General features: G+C 35.9%; 3 protein-coding genes across 3 annotated transcripts; 1 reads left to right on the forward strand and 2 right to left on the reverse strand.

Annotated features, from left to right (window-relative positions):
- Positions 1–2800: 2800 nt before the first annotated feature.
- On the reverse strand, positions 2801–5581 carry LOC107760572 (uncharacterized). The gene is made up of 4 exons (XM_016578643.2): positions 5231–5581; positions 4149–4237; positions 3646–3823; positions 2801–3162 (listed from the first exon to the last, which is right to left on the reverse strand). Exons 1-4 carry the CDS (start codon positions 5420–5422, stop codon positions 3097–3099), a joined length of 525 nt encoding a protein of 174 aa, XP_016434129.1. The 5' UTR covers positions 5423–5581; the 3' UTR covers positions 2801–3096.
- Positions 5582–7480: 1899 nt separating this feature from the next.
- Positions 7481–18674, forward strand: LOC107760573 (conserved oligomeric Golgi complex subunit 2). The gene is made up of 12 exons (XM_016578644.2): positions 7481–8455; positions 8539–8718; positions 13218–13554; positions 14108–14269; positions 14343–14442; positions 14751–14957; positions 15070–15178; positions 15439–15639; positions 16335–16439; positions 17734–17859; positions 17960–18094; positions 18228–18674. The coding sequence occupies exons 1-12, from the start codon at positions 7976–7978 to the stop codon at positions 18339–18341; spliced, it is 2256 nt and encodes a 751-aa protein (XP_016434130.1). The 5' UTR covers positions 7481–7975; the 3' UTR covers positions 18342–18674.
- A 3524-nt stretch (positions 18675–22198) lies between these two features.
- Positions 22199–26323, reverse strand: LOC107760574 (protein PHLOEM UNLOADING MODULATOR). Its single transcript, XM_016578645.2, has 4 exons — positions 25925–26323; positions 23347–23741; positions 22978–23174; positions 22199–22884 (listed from the first exon to the last, which is right to left on the reverse strand). The coding sequence occupies exons 1-4, from the start codon at positions 26230–26232 to the stop codon at positions 22489–22491; spliced, it is 1296 nt and encodes a 431-aa protein (XP_016434131.1). The 5' UTR covers positions 26233–26323; the 3' UTR covers positions 22199–22488.
- Positions 26324–26583: the final 260 nt, after the last annotated feature.

Here is a 26583-nt window from a genome sequence, read left to right on the forward strand (position 1 = left end):
TCGATCCTCCAATATTGACTTTTAATAAGTCTGTTGCGGCGTACAACCCGATCCTCCAATATTGACTTTTAATAAGTCTGTTGCGGCGTGCAACCCGATCCTCCAATATATTCATTATAATCAATCATGTTGCGGCGTGCAACCCGCTCCTCCAGCATATTTATTTACCAATCAATTCTTATAGAAGAAATTCCCCAATAAACGTAACAATTAACATAAAATCATAAGACAACAAGCATATAATAATTATGATTTAATTATAAAGCAAATAATGACAAATAGCATTTTATTATGAAAATCAGGGAGCAAATAGACAGTTTAATATTTAATATGCTAAATGTCAAATAACAATTAAGGCACATAACTCAAATAACATGTAACAATTAATGCAGAAATTCAAGAATTAACATTTGACAAAGAATAAGAGAGAAACAATTATTATAATATTTAATTTATGATTAAAAATAATTTATGATTTTTCAAGTAAGCAGGCAAACAATTAATTTGACGACGTATATACACTCGTCACCTCGCCTATACGTCGTTTACATGCAATTCACATAATAAATAATTTAAGGGTTCTATTTCTTCAAGTCAAGGTTAACCCCGATACTTACCTCGCTTTGCAAATTCCAATCAATTATTCAACCACAGCTTTTCCTTTTAAATTTGCCTTTGAAAGCTTCAAATCTATTCACAAAAAATTCGATATATTCAATACGAATCATAGGAATTAATTGCATATAAATTTACAAATTTTCCAGATAAAAATTCGAAATTCATTAAAATATTCGGTAGTGGGACCCAAATCTCAAATCCCGAAAAAACTCACGAAATCCGAATACCCGTTTTGATACGAGTTCAACCATACCAAATTTGTCCAATTCCGATATCAAATGGACCTTCAAATCTAAATTTTTTATTTTTGAAAAGTTTTACAAAAAATTCAATTTCTTCCATCTAAATCCGAAATAAATGATGAATATAGACATGGATTTGTGAAATACAATCACTATATGATAAAGAACACTTACCCAGTTCAAAGTCGTAAAAATTCCCCTTGAAATCGCCCAAATCGGAAACTCAAAACTCAAAAATGAGTAGAAATGGCTAAGACCCGATTTTATGTATTCTGCCTAGCATTTTCGCATCTGCGAGAAAAATCTCGCATATGCGAAAAGGGGCTACCATGCGAGGTTCCGCATCTGCGGACAAACTGTCGCACCTGCGACGTCCGCTTCTGCGAAAAAGGGCTGCACCTGCGATGGAAGTCTCGCTTCTGCGATCTCGCACCTCCGGTCAAAATTCCGCAGGTGCGATTATTCGAGAACCCAGATTTCAGATTTTTGCTTAAGTCCAATTCTTGTTCCGATTTCACTCCGTTTCACTCTCGGGGTACTCGGGACCCCGCTCGAATATACCAACAAGTTTCGTAACATAATACGGACTGACTCGGTGTCTAAAATCACATCAAACAACACTGAAATTACAATTCACAACCCGATTCGAACTTTGAGTTTTAAACTTTTAATTTGCAAGTCTCGTGCCAAAACATATTAAATGAATCCGGAATGACTTCAAATTTGGCACACAAGTCATAAATGACATAACGGAGCAGTTCAAATTTCCAGAATCGGATTCCGGCTCCGATATCAAAAAGTCAACCCTGTGGTCAAACTTGGAATATTTAGCCTTTAAATTGCTAGTTCCGTTAAATGGTCATAACTTGAGTTAGGGACCTCCAAATTAAATTTTGGGTATACGCCCAAGTCCCAAATTACGATACGGAGTTACCGGAACTGTCAAAATACCGATCCGGGTCCGTTTGCTAAAAATGTTGACTAAGGTCAACTCACTTGAATTTTAAAGCTCTATTTCCCATTTTAATCCATTTTTCACATAAAAACTTTCCGAAAATTTTTTCGGACTGCGCACGCAAGTCGAGGAATGATAAATGGTATTTTTCGAGGTCTTAGAACACAGAATTACTTATTAAATTTAAAGATGACATTTTGGGTCATCAAAGTTATGTTGTTGAAAACTTAAAACTTTGAATTTTTTGGTTTTTAAAGCATTTTGGTTGATTTTCAGAAGAAAAAGAAAACTATGTTATTAATTGATACATTCCCACCTAATACTCACAATGTGAAACCCTTACAAGATGATATCAAGGCAAATGAGTGCTATACGAGGTCAAAAGTGAAGATTAGGTTTGCGATTAGCAATGAAAGCCTATTTGGCCACTCTTGTAATAGATTTAGGCAGCTAGTACAAATAACTAATTTTAGGATATAGTTTCACAAGATAGAATTTGATGAATTAACATGTTACTCATTTTGGAGAATGGGTAAGGAATATACTTTTTGTATCTCTTTAGTGAACTCAATTTGGTTTTCTCTGGTTATGGACCCCTTTATGAGTTCAATCTCTTTGCCCTTGGATTGAATATCCATCTTTCTTGTGATTTCTGTTTCGTCCTTGTCTAATTTCTTGTGTTGTCCCCTTTATCTTATCTTGTTTCTTTAGTTGTTTATTTTATTTGCTTCCTTCGTATTTGAGTTCGTATCATTAATATCACAAAGAGAAAAAAAATTATACTCATCGAATTACAAGAAATAATCTAAACCAGCTGGCCTCATTCAACCGCAGTGTCATAGATTCTCAGTAGGAAATAATCCATTAGAACTGAGCGCTAGGACAACCATAATTATTAGACTTCCCTATTATCCAGAATACATGTTAACAATCGAAAGCAAAGTCTACTACATTGCCTGAAATGTAGCAGATCATGTTCTGTTCTGAAAAAGGAAATTGCGGTACACTTCCAATTAAATCCTCAATACATTGAACAATAGTTGATCAAAGTAAGCCATTCTTTGACAAGTTCAAGTCTCCATATTTAAAGGAAAAAATGCATCAGTTAAGCCAAATGGATTAACCATTCTACACCCGTATCTAATCAAATTTCTGTGCAAATACAGTGGAGTGAGAAACTGAAGGCTTCAGAGATGTTATACCACACATCATCTTTGAAATTTAAACACGAATGACTTCATAAAAGGAGGATCTGAGCACTTGAGAGGAAGAATGCCAAGACTACTGCTTAACTTCTAGTGCAGATTCTATGCGTTGCATCAATGTCGGAGCATTGAGTGCGCCCTCCTGAAACAAGACGTTAAAGCAGTTATATACACAAGATACACTTGAGCTAAAAACAAAATCAACTAGAAAATTTGCAAAAGAAAAAACAAAAGATCCACCAAACCCTCATGTCTTGTTGCTGATTTGCAGGACTAGCATTTTCCTTGCTCAATAAATCTTAAAAGCTACAAGCATTTTCCAAGATCCCCACCTTTGGTCTAGTTTCCGGTATCTTGATTGTTTTCAATCAGTTATTCGAGCATTTCTTTTTCTACTTTTTTGGGGCTTCGGGTGTACGTGTGCAATGAGGTGAAGAGGCATAATATGGTCACAAATAATAAATATTTAAAAACTTAGTTGTAAAAAGGAAATCTATCTACTTGGTAACTTACAATCTTATGGCTTTTCTTTACTACCAATGTCATTCACGAAGAAATTCTCGTAGCTTGCTATTCAAAAAACCAACATGAAAACAAGTAAAATAACAAGGTCTATTCCACTTACAAAGCGATCACAGACTTCTCCATCCTTGAACAATATGAAAGTTGGCAGTGCCTGTATTTTGTACTTATCTGCAAGGGCTGGGTACTTCTCTGAATCAATTTTCACCACTTGAATTTTATCTTTCATCGATTCACCAACTTCATTTAGAATAGGAACCATGAACTGGCAAGGACCACACCTGCAATCCAGAGTTTAGATTAGTTCTTAAATGGAATGGATGTACATCACATTATTGAGAAATGCAACTAGTTTGGGAAATCCTCTCATTATTATGTCTCTGGAAACTGTAGCCAAGTTTTTGACACCACTGAATTCGAAGAACTTAAGATTGAGACAACTAGCTATATCTACTCAATAATATTGTAAGCATTCATATTCTTCTCCTTTTCATGACACTGAATGCAGCCCACGAGAGTCAGAGACAGAAGCATTTACTACTATTTTTTCAAGAAAGTGTGAAGGTTGCCGAGGAGCAAAAAACTAAAACGAATAGAACAGCATACCAGGTAGCATAGAAGTCAACCAATAATGGTTTCTCAGATTTCTCCAACAATTCTTCAAAGGAAGAAAACGTTTCCTTCTTTGCTTCAACCTAATTAACAGATACGATTCAATCAGAAAATTGATTTAATCAAACTAATGCAATTCAGCAGTCTCATGCTGATTTCATTGCAAAACATCAAGTTTTAACATAGTAAATGTAGGCAACAACAACAACAACAACAACAACAACATAGTAAATGCAGGCAATGAACAAATAGAAAAACAGAAGTCCAAGATCCTCCAACAGCATATTGCTAATGATGAACAAATAGCAAGTGAATGAAAAGTTATTATATCTTATTTTCTGACAGTTTACATCTACTGTATTTTGTTATCTCACTTGGTTAAAATAGTACTCTCTCTTAAACTTTTATATGAAACAAAAGAATGGCTCACTTTCCACACTATATATAAGTATACAACAACTAATTTGTCTCCAACAAAAAAGAATATTGTTTATTGCATCTGAGCCGAGAGTCTATCAGAAACAGCCTCTCCACCTTCTTAAAGGTAGAGAGGTAAGGTATGCGTACACACTACCCTTCCCAGACCCCACTTGTGGGATTACACTAGGTTTTTTGGTGTTGTATTTATTTTGGAACATCCTAAAATATTTGACACACTTTTAAAAATATACAATGAATTTGATACCATTCTCAGTTCTTTTAAGAATTCAAATGTCATCTAAGCAAAATTAACCTTTAGTCAATGGTGTAACGTTTTCCCCTTTGTACTAGCTTATCAATTACTAACATTTTCCCCGTTTGCACTAGAAATGAGCTTTAGACTACAAATTGAAGTACAGATAATTCAGGTCACATGTCTAGTAAAATAGAAAATACAGGTAGCAATAATAAACTGGAACTTATTGTGGACCTAATTTCTCGTAACACTATTCATTTCACTTTCCACATTAATTAGATAATCAAAGAAAGTTAACATACAATATCAAACATACACAGCTGAAAACAAACGAAACTAATTTTAAAGAATAAATAGAAAACACCAGTTTTGGGATTTGGGATGAAATAAAAAGAAATACCAGAGGAACAAGCCGTGAAGTCCCTTTGTTGGATTTCAACCCACAGTTTCCAATTTGAAATCGGCGAAGCTCCATGGGAAATTGCAAGGAAGACAAGTATGTAAGCTTTGTAGAAGAATAGCAATTCGCCGACGAAGAAGCCAAAGCGCCAGCGCCGGCTCCGGTTCCGGCGGCAGCTATAGAAAATGCCATTTTTCGAAAAGAATGCGAGAAAGTTGGAAAGATTACGCCTTTGAGGGAGTGTGGAGGTGAAGATACAGATTGAAGAAATGAGATACTTCTAGCTTGTATTTGGATTAGGTGCGGCGGGTTGTAGAGTAAGGAATGAAAAGTCAACCAACTGGAACACGCTGATTGGTTGGTTGGAATGGAGAAAGCTTGGGTTTTATCGTACCTTTCAAGTTTTGTCTACGACTTCTATTGCAAAAAGTATCTTGCACGGCTTTCTTTGATTTTGTTACACACTAATTGCCCATTATTTAAAGTTAAAATGTTCCTTTGGATGCAATTATTGTTCTTGTGGTTTCCTTGGTTAAGCAAAGTATATTTTTGTCTTAAGAGTTTTATATACTTTCATCATTTTAAAATAAAAAAAGTTACAGAATCTTTTTTTATATAACTTCTATTAATCTCCGTTAATCTAATTGGTGAAAATATTATTGTGAAGGGAAGAAAGATTTTCTTGTTGAATTCCGAGATGAAAAACCGAGAGCTCCTTATTTTGAAAACTTGAGTTATTTGAAATGACAAACTTTGTAATTCATACGGTTTCTAGTTATAAAATATTTGTTCCATGTTTGTATAATAATTAAAATATATACAATGAATCTGGACGCGTTATAAGACTCCCTTTAAGTTGCAGTATCATATGTTCCAAACTTGTCATATATACGCTTGATTCTTGGTCAAGGACATGCTTTGTAATACGCTAAAAGGCGATGGCGTAAGGCAAAATATTTTGCTTGATACAAGGCGAGGCATATCCATATATACACTTGATTCTTGGACAAGGACATGCTTTGTAATATATTAAAAGGCGATGGCGTAAGGCTTGACATTTTGCTTGATACGAGGCGAGACATATGCCTCGAGACATGGGGCTTATACGGATCTATAAAAAATTTAATTCATTAATTTATAATATAGCATAATAACACAAAATAATATAAAAAATACATTAAAATTTCAAGAAAATTAAAAATAATTAAAGAAAACAAAATAAATAGTAGTATGTTTTTACAAGTATAAATAATGCAATAGTGTTAAAGTTATTATGAAATATAAATCAATTATAATGTCTTAATTTTCAACCAATAAAAATTCACAATTTCTTAAAAAACATTATCAAACTTTACATTTTACTATCTAAAGTAAATACTCAATAACTTTTATCATGTTGTAATTTAAAACATTATTCCTTCATGAATAAATAGAAAATTACTTTTAAATAGTAAAATAATAAAAATTTGAGGCATAGAACTAAAACATGAAGATCTAACAAGTAAATTTATAATTTGGCTATCTATTTTCAAAAGAAATGTTCAAATGATATTTAATCTTACGATATCCTCAATTAGTAAAAGTACTATACTTGTTGTTTAAAAATATAATACTATGGTTCGTTATTTGAGTTATTCACAATCTTCATAATCCTATAGATGAATAGAACTTTAATCATTTATTTGTTACATAATTTTGAGAGTTAATTGTGCTATTAGTAAATTCATCACATGATTTGCGTATGAATTGTTGGGTGAACCTCGAACATTGAGCATTAGACATTTTTAGGGTGCACAATTGGGCACTTGGGGGGCGTAAGTCTCACTGAAACATGAGTCTCAAGGCGTTTGATAGTCTCCCGCCACGGGCTAGAAATTGTTGGGGGAGCCCGAGCATTGAGCGTTACACGTGTTTAGGATGCACTGTTGGGTGCTTGGAGTGCGTAACCCTCATTGAACTAAGCTCCACACATGAGGGCGAGTCCCAAAAAAATCTTTTAAAACACGAGCGAAGATAAGTCCAAATTGCAATGTGTTTGGTGAATATCGATTTAGGCGCAGCTACAACAACAACAACCCAGTGAGTTCTGGAAGGACTGAGTGTACGCAATATATATAGTAAAATTTGATTTCACGAATCAATTCATCTGCGTTTCCTCTCATTTTAACTTTTACTTCAAAGTTCAAACACATCAGCTCACATGTTGCCAATTCAATACTCAATAGCTTTATACTCAGGTTTTGCAATTTGCACTTGATCTGTCACCCTCACTCACCCACATCTCACTTCTTACGTTTTTTAAAAGATCAAATTTGCACTTAAGATGACTACATATGAAACAAATAAAAGCTAAAAAAGATTATTCAGAAGAACATTGCGACAAGCTTAAAAGAGAGTAGATTGGAGTTTCATTTTTTTCTTCTTGTCACTTCACCATTTTTCACGTACCAAATCTGAGTCAGAACTTAAATCAAACACCTTCTGCGCGTCAACAATCCGCCAACACACTGAATACATATGAATCAAAACATTCCTAGTACGTATAAATTCAACTCAAACTAGCATTTCCCTATATGTGCATGAATCTTTTAACCTTTTACCTTCTATTACCATACCCAAATCAGCACAAGCCTTATTCTGAAAGATTCCATTTTTAAACGTAAAATACCAAATCTTTTCTTGGTTCGTAATTCACATAGCTTTTCACAGCACAGAGCAATTTCCCCAATATTATCAAATAGCCAGATGCAAGATCTTCAATCTCCACCACCACAATCGGCACACGCGGCACCACGCTCCGCGGCGGACCTATTTGGAGATCCAAGTGATCCAAACCCACCACAATGGCTAAACCCTACACTGTTCCAATCCCAAGACTTCGACCCGGAATCCTATATCTCCGATTTACGCACCTTTGTTCCTCTCGAAACTCTCCGTTCTGAACTCCGTTCCCACTTCACGTCGCTACAGCGTGACCTGGTGGACCTCATCAATCGAGATTATGCGGATTTTGTTAGCCTCAGTACGAAGCTTACTGATGTTGACGCCGCTGTGGTGCGTATGCGGGCCCCACTGGTTGAGATCAGGGACAAAATTGATGCTTTTCGACATGCTGTTGAAGGATCTCTTGCTGCCCTCCAAAATAGGCTTAAACAGCGAGCTGATGCTGCTGAGGCCCGCCAAGTTCTTGAGCTTCTCCTTGATACTTTCCATGTTGTCTCCAAGGTACACTACATATTCATTCACTGCACATTTTCATGTTGGAGTCTGAGGAGTTTTAGTATTCATCTCATCTGATTGCATTGCAGGTTGAAAAACTGATTAAGGAGCTCCCAGCAGCTGATTTGTCCAATGGACATGATGTGAATTATGCAGAGAATGGGATCGAAACTGGATCTAGTCTGAGCATGAGGGAAACTCAAAGCATGCTCCTGGAGAGAATTGCTAGTGAAATGAATAGGCTAAAATTCTATATTGCTCATGCTCAGGTTAGAGTTTCCCTATTTTTCGATCAACACTTTATTGTCAACATCACTAATCCTCCAATAGGAAAAAAAAGCCTCCTCTTTGATAATCTTATTTATATTTTTGGCGACACATATAATTTGTTGAGTCTTTATCCAATTTGTCTGTCTCATTTGTAGTAGCTTGACTGGAGAACATTTTTCAAGATAATGTGCATTTCTGGGTTGTGAGTCAGTATTTTGTGTTCTGTTTTCTCCAGCGGCCACATGGGTAGAAAATATAGTGATAACCTGACTTCCTCCGGTCCTTGATACGTGATATGCCCTTTGTTTCGATCTATGTGGTGTAGTTTGACATTGAAACTTGTGGCTATAAGACTTTTGAAACTTGTGGTCTTAAACATGCCATGCCATAACATTTGTGTCACTATAAAACTTGTCATTAAGGTAAAATGGGAAGTTTAAGTTAAATTGTTTCCAAATTAGAAGATTGTCATTCTTTTTTGAACGGACTATATAGGAAATGCTGCCACATAAGCTGGAACAAAGGCAGTAGTTTTTGCAGTACCATTGTATCAATTTTCAATTCACCTTTAATATTCTAATATTTATGAAGAACTGCTTTGAGGAGTTTAACATAGGTAAAGAAAAGGTTTACATGAATCTGGTTAGTCTTCCCAAAATTTTCCATCTTTGAGTGAAAAATTAGGAAATTTCATATGGAGAGGAGGCTATGTAGTATGGGCCCTTCGGATCACCCTAGGTTATAGTTGCATTCAACTCTGCCGGTATTTTCCTCTTCCTTTGCTTAATGCCATCTTATAACATTATAAAGCTAAGTGCAAATTTGAAGACCATTGTTTCTCTGACATAGTGGTAATCCTATTATGTCTTAATTAATCATCTCATTAAAACCGTTAAATTGGAGCCAGGCCTTTTCGAATCTAAAGGGCCTTGACCACTTTATCATACTTCCAATATCAAGAAGAATAGTACAGTGGGTGGCAATTGGTTTCCATAACACTTGATAAGACAGAATTAGGGAACTAAATCTCACACTTCATCTTTGGGGGAGTTCACTCATCGTGGTTTCTTCGCTCTTCCTTCCATAAGCAACAGTTCAATAATATCTTAGTTCTTGATCTACAATCTCTACATTCTTGAGAACATTCATATACAATCCGCTCCTTGACATTGGAATTTGCATGAAAGCAACTGGCTGTTTGGCCATTATGAGCTCCTCCATTGATAACATCCTCCTGTTCCCTAACACTTGCATACCCCAAATGCCGGCTAGACTCGGGGAATACCATCTTAACTTGTGATTTTAAACAGTCCTTGTGATAATGTTCGACATGTTTGCCATCTTGTTTTTTGGAAACAAATTCCATATGGTCTTCACCTCTTCATTACCCTTTTTACTATCTCTCTAGTATAACAGTTTTAGGGTCATTAAGACTACTCAGATTCCATGTTAATGTTTCAACTGCATTTAAAAGAATTACTTGGCCTATCACCTTCTTTTTCTGATAACTGTCAATGTTTGATGTCAACGACCTCAATTTCAGGGTATTCCTCCCTTTTTTTTTTTGAGATTTATGAACATACCTAGAGTCGTGCTCTCCTCCCTACCTCACAATTCTAGTCAACAATGACAACATTTTATTCTCTTGACCAGAAAATGAGATGCCTAGAAAGTTAGCAAAACTATCGGGTTTGCGGTGAGCCCATATGAAATAGGTTCCTCTGTTCGTTTCATGTTCTTCTAGAATTTTCTACTTAGTTTCCCTCAATACCATCATTTCCGAAGGAAGTCCATCTTGATGGTGAATAATGTTCTGATTATATCTCTGACATGGAATCACATTCTTATCCACGTTTAACGTGCTACATCCTGATCCAGTGAGAAGGATAGTATTTCCCATTTGAGACTGGTTTAACTTATATGTTGAATACCTTCATAGTTTAAGGGTTGTGTAATTTGGTTACCGAAGTTGTCTCATGGCTTCTATTGAGCATTGATCCAACTTGGTTTGTTGAATTTGAAAATGGTCGGAATGATTTCCTGATATATAGTCTTCTCCTCTGTCACCTCCCAATTTCTCGTCACCAATATAACTTTTATTGATTTATATCATGTGTTAAATTGGCTTGGACGCTGAATTAAAGTGAGACCTCTCTATAACAGCATCCTTATATAATAGTCATTCACTATAAAAGTCACTTTTCCTTAAACCGATTTTTTAAGTTATATTTTACCTCTCTATAACAGCTTTTTACCTATAACAGCAACAACCATATTTATAACAGAACACTCTTTGTAAAATTACTCTCTATAACAGCCATACAGAATCTTTAAGATTACTAATAATAATTCTAAAAATATGCATACAATCATTTCCAATAAATAAAGTTTCTATCTTGTATAAGATATAAGATTTGCACAAGATATATTTTCCATTGGACAAATTTCAAAAATTATTTAGATAGAAAATTTAACTGTTAAGCTCTTAGATTGTCTTCAAGGGAAAACTATTGGATACCTTTTTGCTGAAAATTTGGACACGAACTTTCACCAATTCAAACGTTATATCGCTAGTAAGAGAATGAATCTACGAAACAAGCTACAATTACAAAGTTTTTCCATCAATCTTGAAAGAATCTATTTTTCTAGGTAGCTTTAAAATATCTGCCTTAGAGTTTAAATCTTTATACATTTAGTTATGAATTTATTAAAAATGTATTAGCTTTCTTCAATATTTAACTAGTGAAATATGCATATATTTTGAGATTTTAAATTTGAATAATTTTCTTATCTTTTATATGTAGGAAAAGATTTATGGATAAGTTTTATCTATAACAGGCTAAAAATATTTAAACGTCAAATGTTGTTATAGGTGTATAACAACCATTCATTATAAAAACAAAAAAATATCGGAACAAACGAGGCTGTTATTGAGAGGGTTGATTGCATAACAGATTAAGCACTACTGAATTGGTCGCTTCTGCGCCTTGGCTTGTTCCCTGTTGTTGTACGCCTATTATCTTGACAGGCTTGGACTATTTAGCTGCGATAGCTTTTTAGTTAAAGGCGGTCCCGTATTACTCATTAAATTTTTTTTTTTTTTCTTGCCCCCCGGGGGGGGGGGGGGGTTTGTTTATGCCCAATTTTGCCCTTTGAAATTCGGAAAGTCTCTTATCTTCTGTCCAAAGTGTTCTTTGGTGTACTTTATACTTGTCGAACATAGCTAATGTCAGCAAACAATTCCCTTATGCCTCTGCTTATTTTTTTCACATCATCGCATGTATTTATCCTCATTAGTGTGGATTGAGCTCTCATATTCTCATCTTCTGAAGCTCCATTTAATAGATGAGATGGCTAGGACTAGCAGTAACCTTGAAGCCTCCTTTTAGATGACAGCCAAGCCCTGCATCAAAATTCTCTTTGAATCGAGCCAGTAGTTTACCTTTGTTTTGGCAAGGATGGGGAACTAATTTCTTTACCCCTCTGGTGGTCATTCATTCTTTTGATGACTCGCAGTTGAAAGAGTTGGCATTTTGACTCTAGACACATTTCGTAGCTGGGCTCCTTTTCTATTAACACCACATAGGTTTATAATTGGACTAATAGCAGTGAACACGGAACACCACAATTGAAAATCTCTTCTTCCTAATCATATCTGTGCAACCAACTTTGATGACCAATGATCTAGTAACAAGAAAGTTTTGTCCTTCCACCTCTTGCCATCTCGTAACACTCATTCCGCTTTTGTCCTCAATAGAAACTACAACAACCGAAGGTTGTCACCCATCTAACTTTCCTGGCAAAATCTTCCAAGTTCTCATTGCCCGCGCATCCCATAAGAGTAGTATTTTAGAAACTGCTATTTGTTTCAATTCTGGGAATTGAGAAAATCTGCCCTGACTTCTTATAGTTGACAACTTCCTTCTAGGCTTAATATTGGCAAGGACAGAGTGTGTCTTTTATGTCTGGTTGGGATGTGTGATTGATTGGGGATGAGGAAAAATGGAAGGAGACTAAGGTGTTCGCAATAGGGAAGGGTAGGCTGAGGAACTTTAGAAAAGTCTGCCTTTGGCCACACCCTCTTTAGACAAACGTTTTCATTCAAGCCACTCCACCACTGGTACAATAGCACGTTGCCTTAATAAACACAGAGCCACGGAGGAGCTTGACAAGTTGTAGCAAAACCATAGAGAGCAGGCTATGCGTAGCTTAGCCTATCCAATATTCAATTCTTCTTTAACTAGAAGAGGTTACTATTTAGTTTTTCTTGATTTTGCATTACCTATCAAATAGCCTGGTTTCATTCATTTGTGTAAATAGCTGATGCTTGTGTACTTTTCTATGTGATGATTGTTGTATAATAGGTAGTTGATGACTTGTGTACTCTTTTACTTTGCATTCATTTGTGTAAATAACTCATGCTTGTGTACTTTTCTATGTGATGATTGTTGTAAGTTAGCTGATGACTGGTGTACTTCTCTACATGATGATACTGTAGAATATGCCCTTTATTGAGAATATGGAGAAGAGAATACAGAACGCAAGCTCTTTATTGGACACAAGCTTGCGACACTGTCTTGTAGATGGACTTGAACATAGGGATACCAATGCAATATACAACTGCTTGCGTGCATATGCTGCCATCGATAACACCAGGAATGCAGAGGGAACTTTTCGAACAACTATAGTGGGCCCTTTGATCCAAAAAGTCATCCCGCAAAATCCATCTGGAGTTGTTGGTGGATCAGCTGGAGATGAACTTGAGCAGGACTATGCAAAGATCAAGCAATATATAGAGGATGATTGTAAATTTCTATTGGACATATCCTCTATCGGTATGGTTGTTAAGACTCAAGATGCTATATTATAGATGTCAATTCTGGCAAGATCTTCTGCATATGTAGTTAGTTTCTGTTATGTGACTTTCATGAGCTTGATTTATTTTGCTTTACCTGAAGACACAATCACAAACTTAATCAAGATCTACCTTTAAAGAATTCATTTATGGGTATTATCCATTATGGTTTTGTGTAAGTATCCAGTATGAGTATGCCAATTTTTTTTGTTAATTTGTAGAGTATTATGAAAAATCTGCACGAAGTACCCACACCCTTATCACACCCGTTCGATGTAAGTACATCAAGACAAATGAAGGATCCATTTACTCTTGATTCCTGTACCACCAGTCCACCACAAAGAGGTACTTATCATCATAGAGAGATCACTTATCAGAAAAATAAATCATCTTAGAAAGGTCTAACTGACCTGAGCATGTTCCAGTTTATCCCTCTGGTAGTTTTTATTCACATTGGTGGTTATTGGTCTGTGTATTTTCATATCCGATTGAAGCAATAGCAGCAAAATGACATATTACTATGGTTATTTCAGAAAATTCTGGTTTACATGTTTCAAGCTTCATTGCAAATTCTATCCTTAAAGAGGTTCACTCTGCCATCCAGAAAGGAAAACCAGTGGTATTCTCCCCTGGAAGGCCTACGGTGTTCCTCAAAAATTACAAAGCAAGCTTGGATTTCTTGGCACATTTAGAAGGTAGAGAAAGCACTATTTGTTTCGTAGTTTGACCAGTTTAACAGTTTTTGCTAATGAACCTCATGGATGCTAGGTTATTGTCCCTCGCGATCTGAAGTAGTCAAGTTTCGCTCTGAAGTTGCATATATTGACTTCATGAAACAATGGAATGTCGGTGTCTATTTCTCATTGAGGTACTATAGAGTGAAATTTAGTTGTCAGAGATAGTTAAGGATTTGTTAATGCATCAATCAATCAAGCAACTATGCCTCAATCCTAAAATTGGTTGGGTTTGGTTAATGAAATCCTCAATATCTATTTATGCACTAGTCAAAGGATTCATTACAATCAGACCCTCCTTCTTTATCCCGAACATGGACCAATTATGCTTTGCTCTCGCATAGGTGAAGTTATGATTTGTTAACGCATATTAATACAACATGTATTTCTCCCTCGAAATATCTTAACCACACAGGGTCATTGTTAATCTTAATTATGTCAGGTTCCAGGAGATAGCTGGGGCTCTTGATTCTGCACTTTCTGTTGCTAGTCTCGTCCCAGTGGCCTCTGAACAGAGGAAGCCTAAAGACTTGATTTTGAAGCAGAGTACGTCTCTTGTAGAGTGCTTAAGATCTTGCTGGAGAGATGATGTTCTTGTCCTTTCTTGCTCAGACAAGTTCCTGCGTTTGTCTTTGCAACTTATTTCCAGGTCAGACTGTAATCAATTAAGAAGATTATGTGCTTCTTTATATTGGTTTGCATGAGGTAATTGTATTCATCTAATTACTTAATGGCATATTAACTGATGTGTCAAAATGTAGATTCTCAAACTGGTTATCTGCTGGATTGGCTGCTCGTAAAGCTGGTAATGTGGGCTCAAACCTTGGATTTGAATGGGCTATTTCTGCAGGCCCTGACGAATTAGTATATGTATGATATCTCGTCCCTGACAGTTATATCGTCAGAAATTGCATATATTATTATGATATATATCCTTTATCTCTTAGATACTTTCTGTCAAGCAGTTCCTGAGAGTCTGAGACTTTGTTATTAGCTGAAGTATTGTGAGATAGTGTGGTCATGTGAAAACCCCTCTCTAGTAACAGCTTATGCTAACAAATAAAAACGAACTCCACATCAGTTCAAGTGATTGATAGAAGCATGTCACTGATAATGATGTTTTCTCGCAGGTAGTTCACGATTTGAACTGTTTGGTGGAGGAAGTGTGTGGTGATTACCTTGAACACACACTTGAGTTGCTCAAGTCATGCCCTGCTGAAGTGTGTGATATTGTAAAACAGGGTATTTTACAAGGTGGGAAGTCCCTGAAGGACCTTTTGCCAATTGTGATGAATGCAATAATTGAAACAATAGTTGAGAAGTCTGTAGAGGTAAGTAATAAGTTATGATTTGTTGCTAGGTGGATAGTTAATCTTCTAACAATAGTAGGTATATCTAGTAAGCATAAATTGAAGGATAGTAATAGAGGGAGTTTTGTCAAACTGTACGCCATTCTTCATTACTGAGAAAAATGTTCGATTAATTAGATCAACACTATAATTCTATTGTAACAATTTCCTGAATGAACAATGTCAACTGCATGGATTTAGCTCAGTGTGGTTTTCTGGTTATTTCTAGAGTTTTGACTTCAAAGTTCAGTGTAGAAACATTTATCTTAGAGGAACAACAGACAAGATCTAGGAGAAACAAATCTTAAATTGTCAATTGTACACATTAAGTTTAATGTTGTAATAGCATGAGCAACTGGATCGTGTTTATACTGTTATACTCTCTCACTTAACTGAATCCGCGTCACATAGAAACCGCCATATTGTCACTTCCAGACCATACTTCTCTTAGTCGACAATAGCCTGTCTGGAAGACCCAAGGGTGTTAATTGGGTTGGATCTGTTAATTGGCATCCTCAGCTTTCTTTATCCTTCTTTCTGTTATTTTTGTTCGAGATTATTGGTCTATGAATCTTTGTCGAAAAAAAAGAAGTAAAAAAAGAAAGAAGAGATTCTATTGGTCTATGAATGATTAGTTCTTGTTTTGTTATTTGTTTGCCCCTTCAAATTTGTTGTAGGACTTGAGGCAGTTGAAAGGAATAACTGCTACCTACAGGATGACTAACAAGCCTCTCCCAGTCAGGCATTCCCCATATGTCTCTGGGGTATTACGTCCGCTAAAGGTACATGTTAGTGTATCATCATTGTTTACTTACACGAAAATTCCCGATTTTTTTGAATTTTTAAGTATTTCATTTCCGATCTTCGTTCTAGTTTATGCCTATTTTTGAAGTTGAATTAATTCCTGCTGTTGCATACATATTTTCTCAGCACAAGATAATTTTTGAAGTCGCTTGGTGACCTAATGTGCAATTCAAGCAACTCTATTAATTGAGGGACTTGGTTCCGGTGCACAAGGCTTTATGTCACAAGTACCTCAATCTTTTTGGGATTAGTTTCTGCCACTTATTTGTTGCCTCTGTGTTCGTCATTGAATTTTTTTTAGAAAGGGACTTGGGTGGCTTTTAGTCCAGTATAAAAATCTTGAAAAATTCTATGCTGTTTTGGTTCTTTATTTAATTAAAGACATTGCTAGTTAGCAGAGATAAATTACAACACAGGATGCTGTTATATGACTTTAAAAAAGGGGGGTTAATGATGGATGATCTTTCTGTTGCTTACAGATTGTAAAAGGCCTCTAAAATAACTCTCCACTCCATGGGAACCATACAACTCGTTTAGGCATACACTACAATCTCCGTGCCAACAAGACAGAGTTTATAGTTTTCAACTTTTTTCTATTTTGTTTTGCGGATGTCCGCGTATCGACTTGAATAGTTAAACACATTTTGCAAACTCATCAATATTGAGACCGCTTTATTTCCCAGTAAAATGCCTAAATTTGTCAACTGTCAGTTGACTTCTAAATAAAGTGAACCTACCCCCTTCAAAAATGAATTTTGACCCGCGTAGCATAAACTTTTTGCTGCCCGACCCCATTTACCCTGCCCGGCCACTCCTGCCCGACCAGCATATATACTTGGATTTGTCTCTACGGCTTTTGGGCTTTTGAGTAAGACTTGTTTAGTATCGTAGTGTGATCCAAGGCAGTGACACTGTTATATTGACCAGCATGCATTTAATCTCAGCATTACTATGTTTTCACAAGGTTCATTTCTTGTCATCTCAAATGACAAGACTCATTTCGTGCCATCTCAGGCATAAACTTCTATAGAATTCAGTAACTTGAATCTTTGTCTGTAATTGTTGCTAGTAATATGAATGGGAAATCTGCAATTTGATGCTTTGTGCTTTCTTATTAGTTCATTTTGGGTTTTTAGTATCCATTGTTGTATTGCTGCAATGCTAGATTCTATTGCTTGTGTAAGATGTGTAGAATTTCAAAAACTAGAATGTTCATTATGAAACCAAGTGGGCTTTGGTGGTTTTAATCTTGAACCACCTCACGTGTTCCAGGAATTTTTGGATGGAGAACGGGCTGCTACATGTCTGACAAATGAGATCAGGAATGAACTCTTGCAAGGTGCCGCTTTGGAAATAACTGGACGTTACAATGAATTAGCTACAGACCTTGTCAATATGGTGAGTGAACCAGGGGATACTGACCTATGCAGTTGTTTGTTCCCTAGGTTTCCATTTTTCCAGATACTATTTATTAAGATCTACTTTTTGGTGTTTACAGAGTAGAAGAACGGAATCTTCGCTTCAAAAACTACGTTTGGGTGCTCAAAGACGAGCTGGAGCAAGCTCAGATGTCTCAGATCAGAATTTGTCTGATACTGACAAGATCTGCATGCAATTATTTCTTGACATTCAGGTAACTATCACCTTTGCTTTAGTCCTGGCCATATATTTAACCAAGCATTTGTATGGACATTTTGGTTGAGGTGCAGCACTATGAAAAATCATCTTCCTCTTTTTTGCTTAATTTAAACATTTCATTCGATCAGGAATATGCACGGAGCCTATCATCACTTGGGGTCGATGCAGCTAGTATTCCACCTTATCGTTCATTATGGCAATGTGTTGCCCCTGCTGAAAGGCAAAACTCATTAACCTTCTAGTTTAGGCTGGGCTGGTTTGGTACAGAGGTCTCATAGTTTACCTTTCTAAATTACTATTTCATAGGTCTACTTCAATTTTGTATCAATATTTCCATTCTTTTCTTTTTTCTTTTACCCCCTCTGTTATAGTGTCACTTCGATGTAACAACTCTACAGCAGATTTTTTTAGATATCTAAAGACATATAAAGGTGGATATCTGAATATTGTAAGTCAGATTTTCCCGAAGTCATACATAGAGTAGCTGCAAACATAGAAAAATGTTTTGCTGCTACTAGGATAGACGTACCATTAATTGTTTAATTGGAAGAGAAAAACAGAGCTTATATTGGAAAGTCTCTCATTTCTGTGTCAAGCTTTATAGGAATACACACATGTTTATGATCCATCGCATCTCTCCAATAGAATGCTTTTTAGGAAATGAGGTTAGCTCAGGCAAGTGAAAGTAAAGTCGTTTATTGAGGAGGAGAATTGTTCGTCGCCATTTATACTTCGTAGGTTGCAATTCTCTATTCCCTTAGATTTCAGCTTTTAACATGTATTTTATGTATGGTACAAATATTATCCAAACCTCACTTCTCTCAGGTTTTCTTTAACAAAGTTGTAATTTAATCTACCAGCGCATAGAGTTTTCCTTTATGCTTTAATTTTATAGCTTTTTCTGTAGCAAAGTATAGTTTCATGCTTCATTGCATCCTAAACCGGCTTCCATTCACCTTCTTGAGAAAATTTTGCACACATAAAAAGATAACTAAATATGAAACAAATTAAAAAGCTAAAAAGATTATTAAGAACATATCGACAAGCTTAGAAAAAAGTAGCTTTGTAGTTTTTTTTCTTATTTATTTCGTAGCTAGTAAATTTATCCGCGCTTAGCGCGGTTATGAGAAAAATTAATGAATTGACAAAATAATCCTTTTATAAATTTAGCTGGTGTAGAGATAATGTTCACTCTATGCGTACAAAAATCAATTCAATAGATTGCTTAAACCACGAATATAAATATATTTTTTCGAGTCAGCTACAAGACTAATTTTCATATAATGACTTTCACATAAATAAGGGGAACATAAACAGTCATATTATAAGATGTTTAACATAGAGTAAGTTGATAGCAAACTTAGAGCATAGTGCCCATCAAGATTTAGTTTCAAAACTATCCATCTTACTTTGAGTTGCCGATAGCAGTTGCAAATTTGTAATTTGTTCTAGTAGAATTTGTTTTTTGGTAACACTGTGAATTACCATTGATAACAACAATTGAAAACATACACCTAAGGGCCTGATCACGCAATAACTGCGATCTTAGGCCTCAAAAAGACATCCTCTAATTACACATTGTTCTTTGCAAAAAGCCCTTACATCTATGCATTTTCCTTGACTGCTTAAGTATCTCCAATCTACCTATGATCTCTTGTTTAATCTGTGTGACTACCATTTCAGTATTTACATTCAATCCTCTGTACAATTTCCAATTCCTTGCTCGCCATATGTGATGTGTGCTACTATTTCCTTCTTTAGCTGCTTCCAGGTTTTCCTTTTAATGCAGTGTAGAACCTGCTGCATTTTCCATGTGTTAATTTGAACTCCAGCCCATTGCATAGTAGAAAGTTTTGTACAGTTCTTGTAGAAAGTTAAAAAAGAAAACTTAGAGCCCCTTTGAATTAGCTGATTGTAAATAGCTGATAAACTTGAAGTGCTGAAGCTGATTTTTTAAATAAGCATTTACATGTTTGGTAGACGTGCTGAAACTGATAATAAGCAGTTGATGTGTTTGGTAGAAAAGTGTTGATAAGTTGTTCTTTTATTAAAAATGACTAAATATCCTTAAAAATTAACAAGTTTCTTTGTAAAGAAAAAGATGAACAATGAATATGGAATGAAAAGAAAGTTAGAAAATTTATTTTGTGAATTAGAAAATATTATTAAGGATAAACTAGTAAAAGCCTTGGTCAAACTAAAAATGCTTATAAGCTAAAAAGTCATAAGTTGGGGATGACCAACTTATGACTGACTTTAGCTTATAAGCACTTGGCTTATAAGCATTTTGGGTATTTACCAAACGCGTAGATAAGCCAAAAAGTGTTTATAAGCCAGTTTGACCAGCTTATAAGCTTAGCCAAACACCCTCTTAGTGTCCTTTATCAGGGTTATAACTTATAAGCTTCCCCTCTCCCAAAATAAAAAGCAGTTTACTTTATAATTGACGCATCGATATAACTGGGAGATTTGCATCTATACCCATTTTTTGGGTCACATTTTAACCTATACCCGCTTTGCAAAAAAATTTGCAAGCGTACCCACTTTTTGGGTAACTTCAGGCAAACGGGCCTGAAGTAGCAAACATTTATGTCTGAAGTTTGAACTTCAGAATTTTTTGTCTGAAGTGTAACCTTATCAAAGCAAAACTTTAGATATTTTTTCCTGAAGTTTGGCCTGACTTGCAAAGGCAATCATGCAAATTTCAGTTCATAATGCAAGGGAAACTTCAGTTTCCCCTCACTTCATAGTGCAAACTTCAGACAAATTAGTCTGAAGTTCTTCAATTTGTAGTTTAGTTTCCCCTCACTTCATAGTGCAAACTTCAGACAAATTAATCTGAAGTTCTTTAATTTGTAGTGCAAACTTCAGGAACTTCAGTTCATAGTGCAAGGGAAAACTTTAGTTCCCCTCACTTCATAGTACAAACTTCAGACAAATTAGTTTGAAGTTCTTCAATTTGTAGTGCAAACTTCAGGAACTTCAGTTCATAGTGCAAGGACAAACTTCAGTTTCCCCTCACTTCATAGTGCAAACTTCAAACAAATTAGTCTGAAGTTCTTCAATTTATAGTGCAAACTTAAGACAAATTAACTTTTCAGTATAACTAAGAGCTGGTTTGGCATCACTTCGGGATTTACCTCATGGGAAATTCTTCATGTTCTTCATACTGGATTTGGAACTTCTGTATATTCAGTATGAGATAAACACATAACAAGATGAACTAGAGAGTATCTGTTGCGCTCTCGATGCTTTTGGATTTGTATCTCGAGCTTGCAAAATAAAGGATTGTAAAATTTGCAGAAGCTCACGTTTTACCTTCTGTTGACAGGGTTTCTGAATTCAAATAGAGAACAATAACAATACTCTGTTTTGTTATTTTATGACAGTATTTGATCAAATGTAGGTTAAGTTGTTAATTTGACTTCACATTTTATTAGTGAATATATTAAAGTAGTAGTTGAAAAGTTAATTTGATTGACAAGAAAAGGAGGAAGAAAGGAGCGCATAGGTCAGGAGGAAGAAGAGGAGGCGTCTAAAGTTGTTAAAATTAGGGTATAAATTAAATAATTTTAAAAATATAGGTAAAAGTTAAATGGGACGACCATATTTGGTCGCCCCATGCAATTTTTACTATATAACTTGATGGAGTTGAGTAGTGTTGGTCCACGGAATTGTTAGAGCCCTAGATGTCACCACTGAGCTACTCGTCTAACATTACTCGTGCAGAATTTAATATTTGGTAATTAAACATTGCACTAATTATTCGATATTTAATTTTTTTTTTGCGACCCACCAAATATGGTATTTAATTATGTGGAGATTTATATTGTTTTTTCAACCAACCAAATATGGTATTACTTGCAGAAGATTTTACTTGGGGTTAATTTTGTTTATGCGGGGTAGCCCGGTACACTAAACTCCCGCTATGTGCGAGGTTGGGGAAGGACCGGACCATCAGACAGCCCTAAATTTCTCACTTCGCCCTCTCCACCACCCTTCCATCCCTGCAGGAACCAAACATGGGTCAAAGCCAGTCAATCAAAAACTAAAGGACTAAAAAAGACAAGTTTTTGCTATATAACAGGGATCAAAATCATCCTATAGAAAACATTTAAAAACAGTTGATCATCTAAAATCACTTGCAGATTAAACACCACAGGAGGTATCCAATACAAAGTCAATTTTCTCTTCTTCATATCTGGCAGTACTATCTCTCCAAATACCACCCCCAACCAGGAAAGAAAAAATTAAAAACAAGAAATAAGTTAAAGCCAAAGCATTACAAACAAACAACAAAATCGCCAGTAGAATGCCTATTCTGGCCTACTGTTACAAATCGTGTGCCTTCTAAACATCTTACCGTGGTAGAACATTTCGTTGGTTGTCTTACCCGTCGCTGGTCAATGTGAAGGCAAGAAGAACGATACTCAGAGTAAAAATAATGGTTCCACCTGAAAAGAGCCACATTGCTTTGCTTCTGGTGTTTTCCCTAACTTGGTTGCTCACTTCCACTTCCTTAAGGAGTTCTCTTATTTCCTCTATATCATCGTCCTTCGCAGCTCGCATTAGCCTACCCTGAATCTTCTCGAGCTTACGTAGCCTCCTACCCTTTGATTCATCCTTCATTGGCCAAAAAAGACCCGTCATCTTCCAAAGCATTATGCCCACATAGATGGCCACAAAAACGTCTACGCTGTAATGATGGCGTTCTCGTATTTCTCTTTGAGCACTATGCAGCACAAAAATCCAGATGAGTGCTGAGCTATAGCCACCATAGGCTTCCTGAATTTGTTCATAAAGTTTTAAGCCAGATGAGATTAGTTGGTCACAGGAATTAAGCCTTCAAATTTAGGGAATGATAGAGGGCACATATACCGTCCATGCCATAGCTGTCAGCACAGCAACAAGCATGTGGCCGCTATATATAAGGTCATTGCAACCTCCTGACGCTTTCTTTAGCAGATGATACCAAGCAGATGATCCCTCAGGAGCTGTAGGCCGAAGGAAATCAATCAAAAAGCTCATTGGACCCCAATTTGGTCGAAACTCAGCATCGTATTCCCCAGGATCCGCTGAAAACAAAAATGAATATAGAAATGAAAGATCAACAACAGACTATGTACGAGAATTCAACCAACTGATGTATTGAGCTTTTCGACTTTGGACCAATCTGACCGGCAGTTGGTAAAGAAGAACTCAGTAAGTAATCTCGGGACAGAAGGGAGGATTGGAAGGGAGAAATACCATATGCTACATCCCAGTTAATGATGTTCCGTATTGCATTTGAATCGGTGGCATATGGTACGTAATATTTCTGAACCCAAGGATGAGGGTGCTGAGGAACAAGGAATCTAGCAGATGCACACCATGGTCGAGCAGATGGTAGAATTGTGGAGATAAAAGTTATGGCCCGAAGGAGCCTTCCAATTCCCATCGTGAACATGAATCTTGCGCCAAGCCCAAGACCAGGAGCTTCAACCGATTCAAAGAGCACAGAGAAAGCAAGCATGATAAACAGCATCAGAAAATGATGTAATCCAATTATCCTAGCTCTCAATATATTTACTACCATTTGAGGTACTTTCTCATTCAATGATAGCAGCAGCCACTGACCAACATCAGGAAGAGGTGGTGTATCCCTGTCAAGGAAAGAGAACTTTGTAATGTCTATAGATGGTCATTTAGGAAAGAGAATCAAAGATAATGAAGCAAAGATATGGAGTAATTGTTATTTTTCTTGTCTGGCCTCAAGCCAAATATCGTAGAATCTGAGACCAAGCACACATGCCCTCTCATATAACTTCCCAATCTTCTAGGAGGCAGAGTGAAGTGGCATGTAGCTCGAGATAAAGGTTCTTACATGACCACTTCAGGGCATTTTTATCGTTCTATCTGTAGGACTTGTTGAAATAAGTAATTTAACCAAATTTTCAGGATTTCACTATTTCACATTAATTATATCAGATTGCGCCTCAATAAATGACATATTTTTCAAAAAACAAAAACAGATAAGAAAATTAGTGTCAACTGTTCCAGAAAATTAATGTCAAACTTTTCCAATAATGTGATGACACCAGAGGCAAAAAAAAGTTTAGTACTGATGCAAGCCAGAGTTTCCTTTATGCTCCTCGCCTTAGTCATTATTCTAGAGCTAAAGACATAGAATCTTCAGGATGTTCTGCTATTAAACCATGTTGTATCTCACTAGAATCTAGACAATGTATCCTTACACAACTAGATGGCATTAGTGAATTCAGAGTCCCAAGAAATATCACACCTAATCAAGTCAAGCTAACCAAGATATGCAACACAGGTTCAGTCAAGACTTCATATAAAGCATAATCAGTTCGACTAGTGATATTCAGCATATAAAAATATGACTTTTTCTTGATAAGGACATAAAATATATGACATTGGTAGCTATCTCTTTTTACTTTTCTTGAGAATGCCTCATTACAGAAGCTTAAAAAAATCCAAAAAGATCATTATTTTTTTAACAAAGTCAATCAATCAATGATGTCTCAATCCAAACTAGTTGAAGTCGGCTCAGTTATTACAACTACTCTGTAACGATTTACCTCTATTTCGGCCTATTTTCCGAATAGGTAATTAAGAGGTTTTATTCTTAAAATGCATCAAGCTAAGGGATGCACAGGCATAAAATACACCTAAATACACAATCACTTTCCATTATTATCCAAATACAGACAACTAATAACACACTAAACTGGTAGGTCACCCAGACAAGAATACCCCTGTTACGGAATATGTAACTATGGCTTTTTTAAGTTACTTAAGGTGTATATATAATTCAGCTCTCTGTTCCTCAGAGAAGTTCCCCATCCCCAAGTTGGTAATGTGTTTATCCTAGCCAGTTTTCCTCCACTTCCTCTCTTAGTTTCCAAGCTCCCTCTGCTCTACTTGAATTTAGTCAGAAAAGTCCCTCGTCCCCAAATTCTAATGATATGGTCCATATCGTACAAATTCAAACTACATATGGTTTTCCATTTCGAAACATGTATCTGAATAGCAATATTGCCATGATTCTTGAGTTATTTAGATCACCTGGCAGTAGAATGTGAGGATTTAGTAAATGATGACCACGTAAATGATTTTCCATATGATTTAGAAAGAATTATACGCAAACACCATTATTCATAGCCGCAATACATAACGCGAGCACAATTTAATCTTACTTAAGATTTTCATTACTTATGGAATCTTACGATCAAAGGACTACCAGACCAGTATACTAAAACAAACCGACGTGGATAGAAATGCACCACTCATTAGTGATCTGCAGTTCTGCACTATCAAAGACTAGCTTATTTCTGTCTCCAGATTAGGAAAGTAGGATGAAATTAACCTATCCCTTCTTTTTTTTTCTTTCTGAAAAGTTCCATGAAGATTGACTTTATTAAACTATCAGCTAGGGGAAGCTTAATCCCAATACAGAAATCCAATCTTGTTTTTTTCCTACCAGATTAATAAAGTCCCCCATTGCCTTTTACAGATATTTGTAATCTTAAATGAAAAGTTCAAAAACGAATCTATAGAGCAATCCAACAAAAACCCAAATCAGATCACATCTTTTAGAATGCAAACAAGAAACCACCATTTCCACTTTTCACAATACAAACTAAAACTTACCCTTTTCTTTTTACCAACAAAGGCAACTGTTAAACAAGCTCAAAAAAGCACTCAACCCCAACTCAGGTTTCCCATCAAATCTGAACCCCATTTACCCAAAATACACAAATTTACCAAAACTTCCAAATATAGAAAGGAAACTATTTATGGTAATATACAGTTTTATACATACTTGTGCCAATCAAGACCAAGAACGGCAGTGACAGAGCGAACAGAAATAGCTTCAAAGAGAAGAGCAGAGAGCAAGAAAAACATAGCACAGATAAAGGGAATAGCTGAACGGAGCTCCGATGACCAGTGTTTGTAAAATGGGACCCGAATAATAGCTGCGATTGCTAATACGGTCCATAGTGCTGGCTGTAACCGGGCATGCCATGCCGGCGATATGAACCGGAGATAGTCTATTCCGATGTAAGCTATTGCAGCAAATCCTAAACCACCTCCTCGCCGGTTTTTCAAGATCGCCGGCGACCGCTTCATTTTTAGTGAAGTAGTACTAGAAATGGGATGATTCCTGCTGACTGAACAAGTTTGTAGCTTTCCTAATTTCTTGGTTTTCTAATTTTCTTTTTTCTTTTTAATATTTTCACCTTTTATTTCTTGGTTTACACTTTACAGTATTAATCTCTTACTAGTAATACCTGTTTTGCTTATTGTTATTTTTTTTGTATAATCACCATAATGGAAAGTCTGTATCCGTATGAAATGTAAACTTCGGATTTCCTTTTCCCCCCTTTTTTTGTTGTTGAGGAAAAGAGAAATTTCTTTGAAACCAAGCAAGTGCATTATATTCATGAATTTCAGCTAGTAGACATTTCAAATTTGAGTTTT

Source organism: Nicotiana tabacum, chromosome 12, assembly GCF_000715075.1.
Source record: "Nicotiana tabacum cultivar K326 chromosome 12, ASM71507v2, whole genome shotgun sequence".
NCBI lineage: Eukaryota > Viridiplantae > Streptophyta > Magnoliopsida > Solanales > Solanaceae > Nicotiana > Nicotiana tabacum.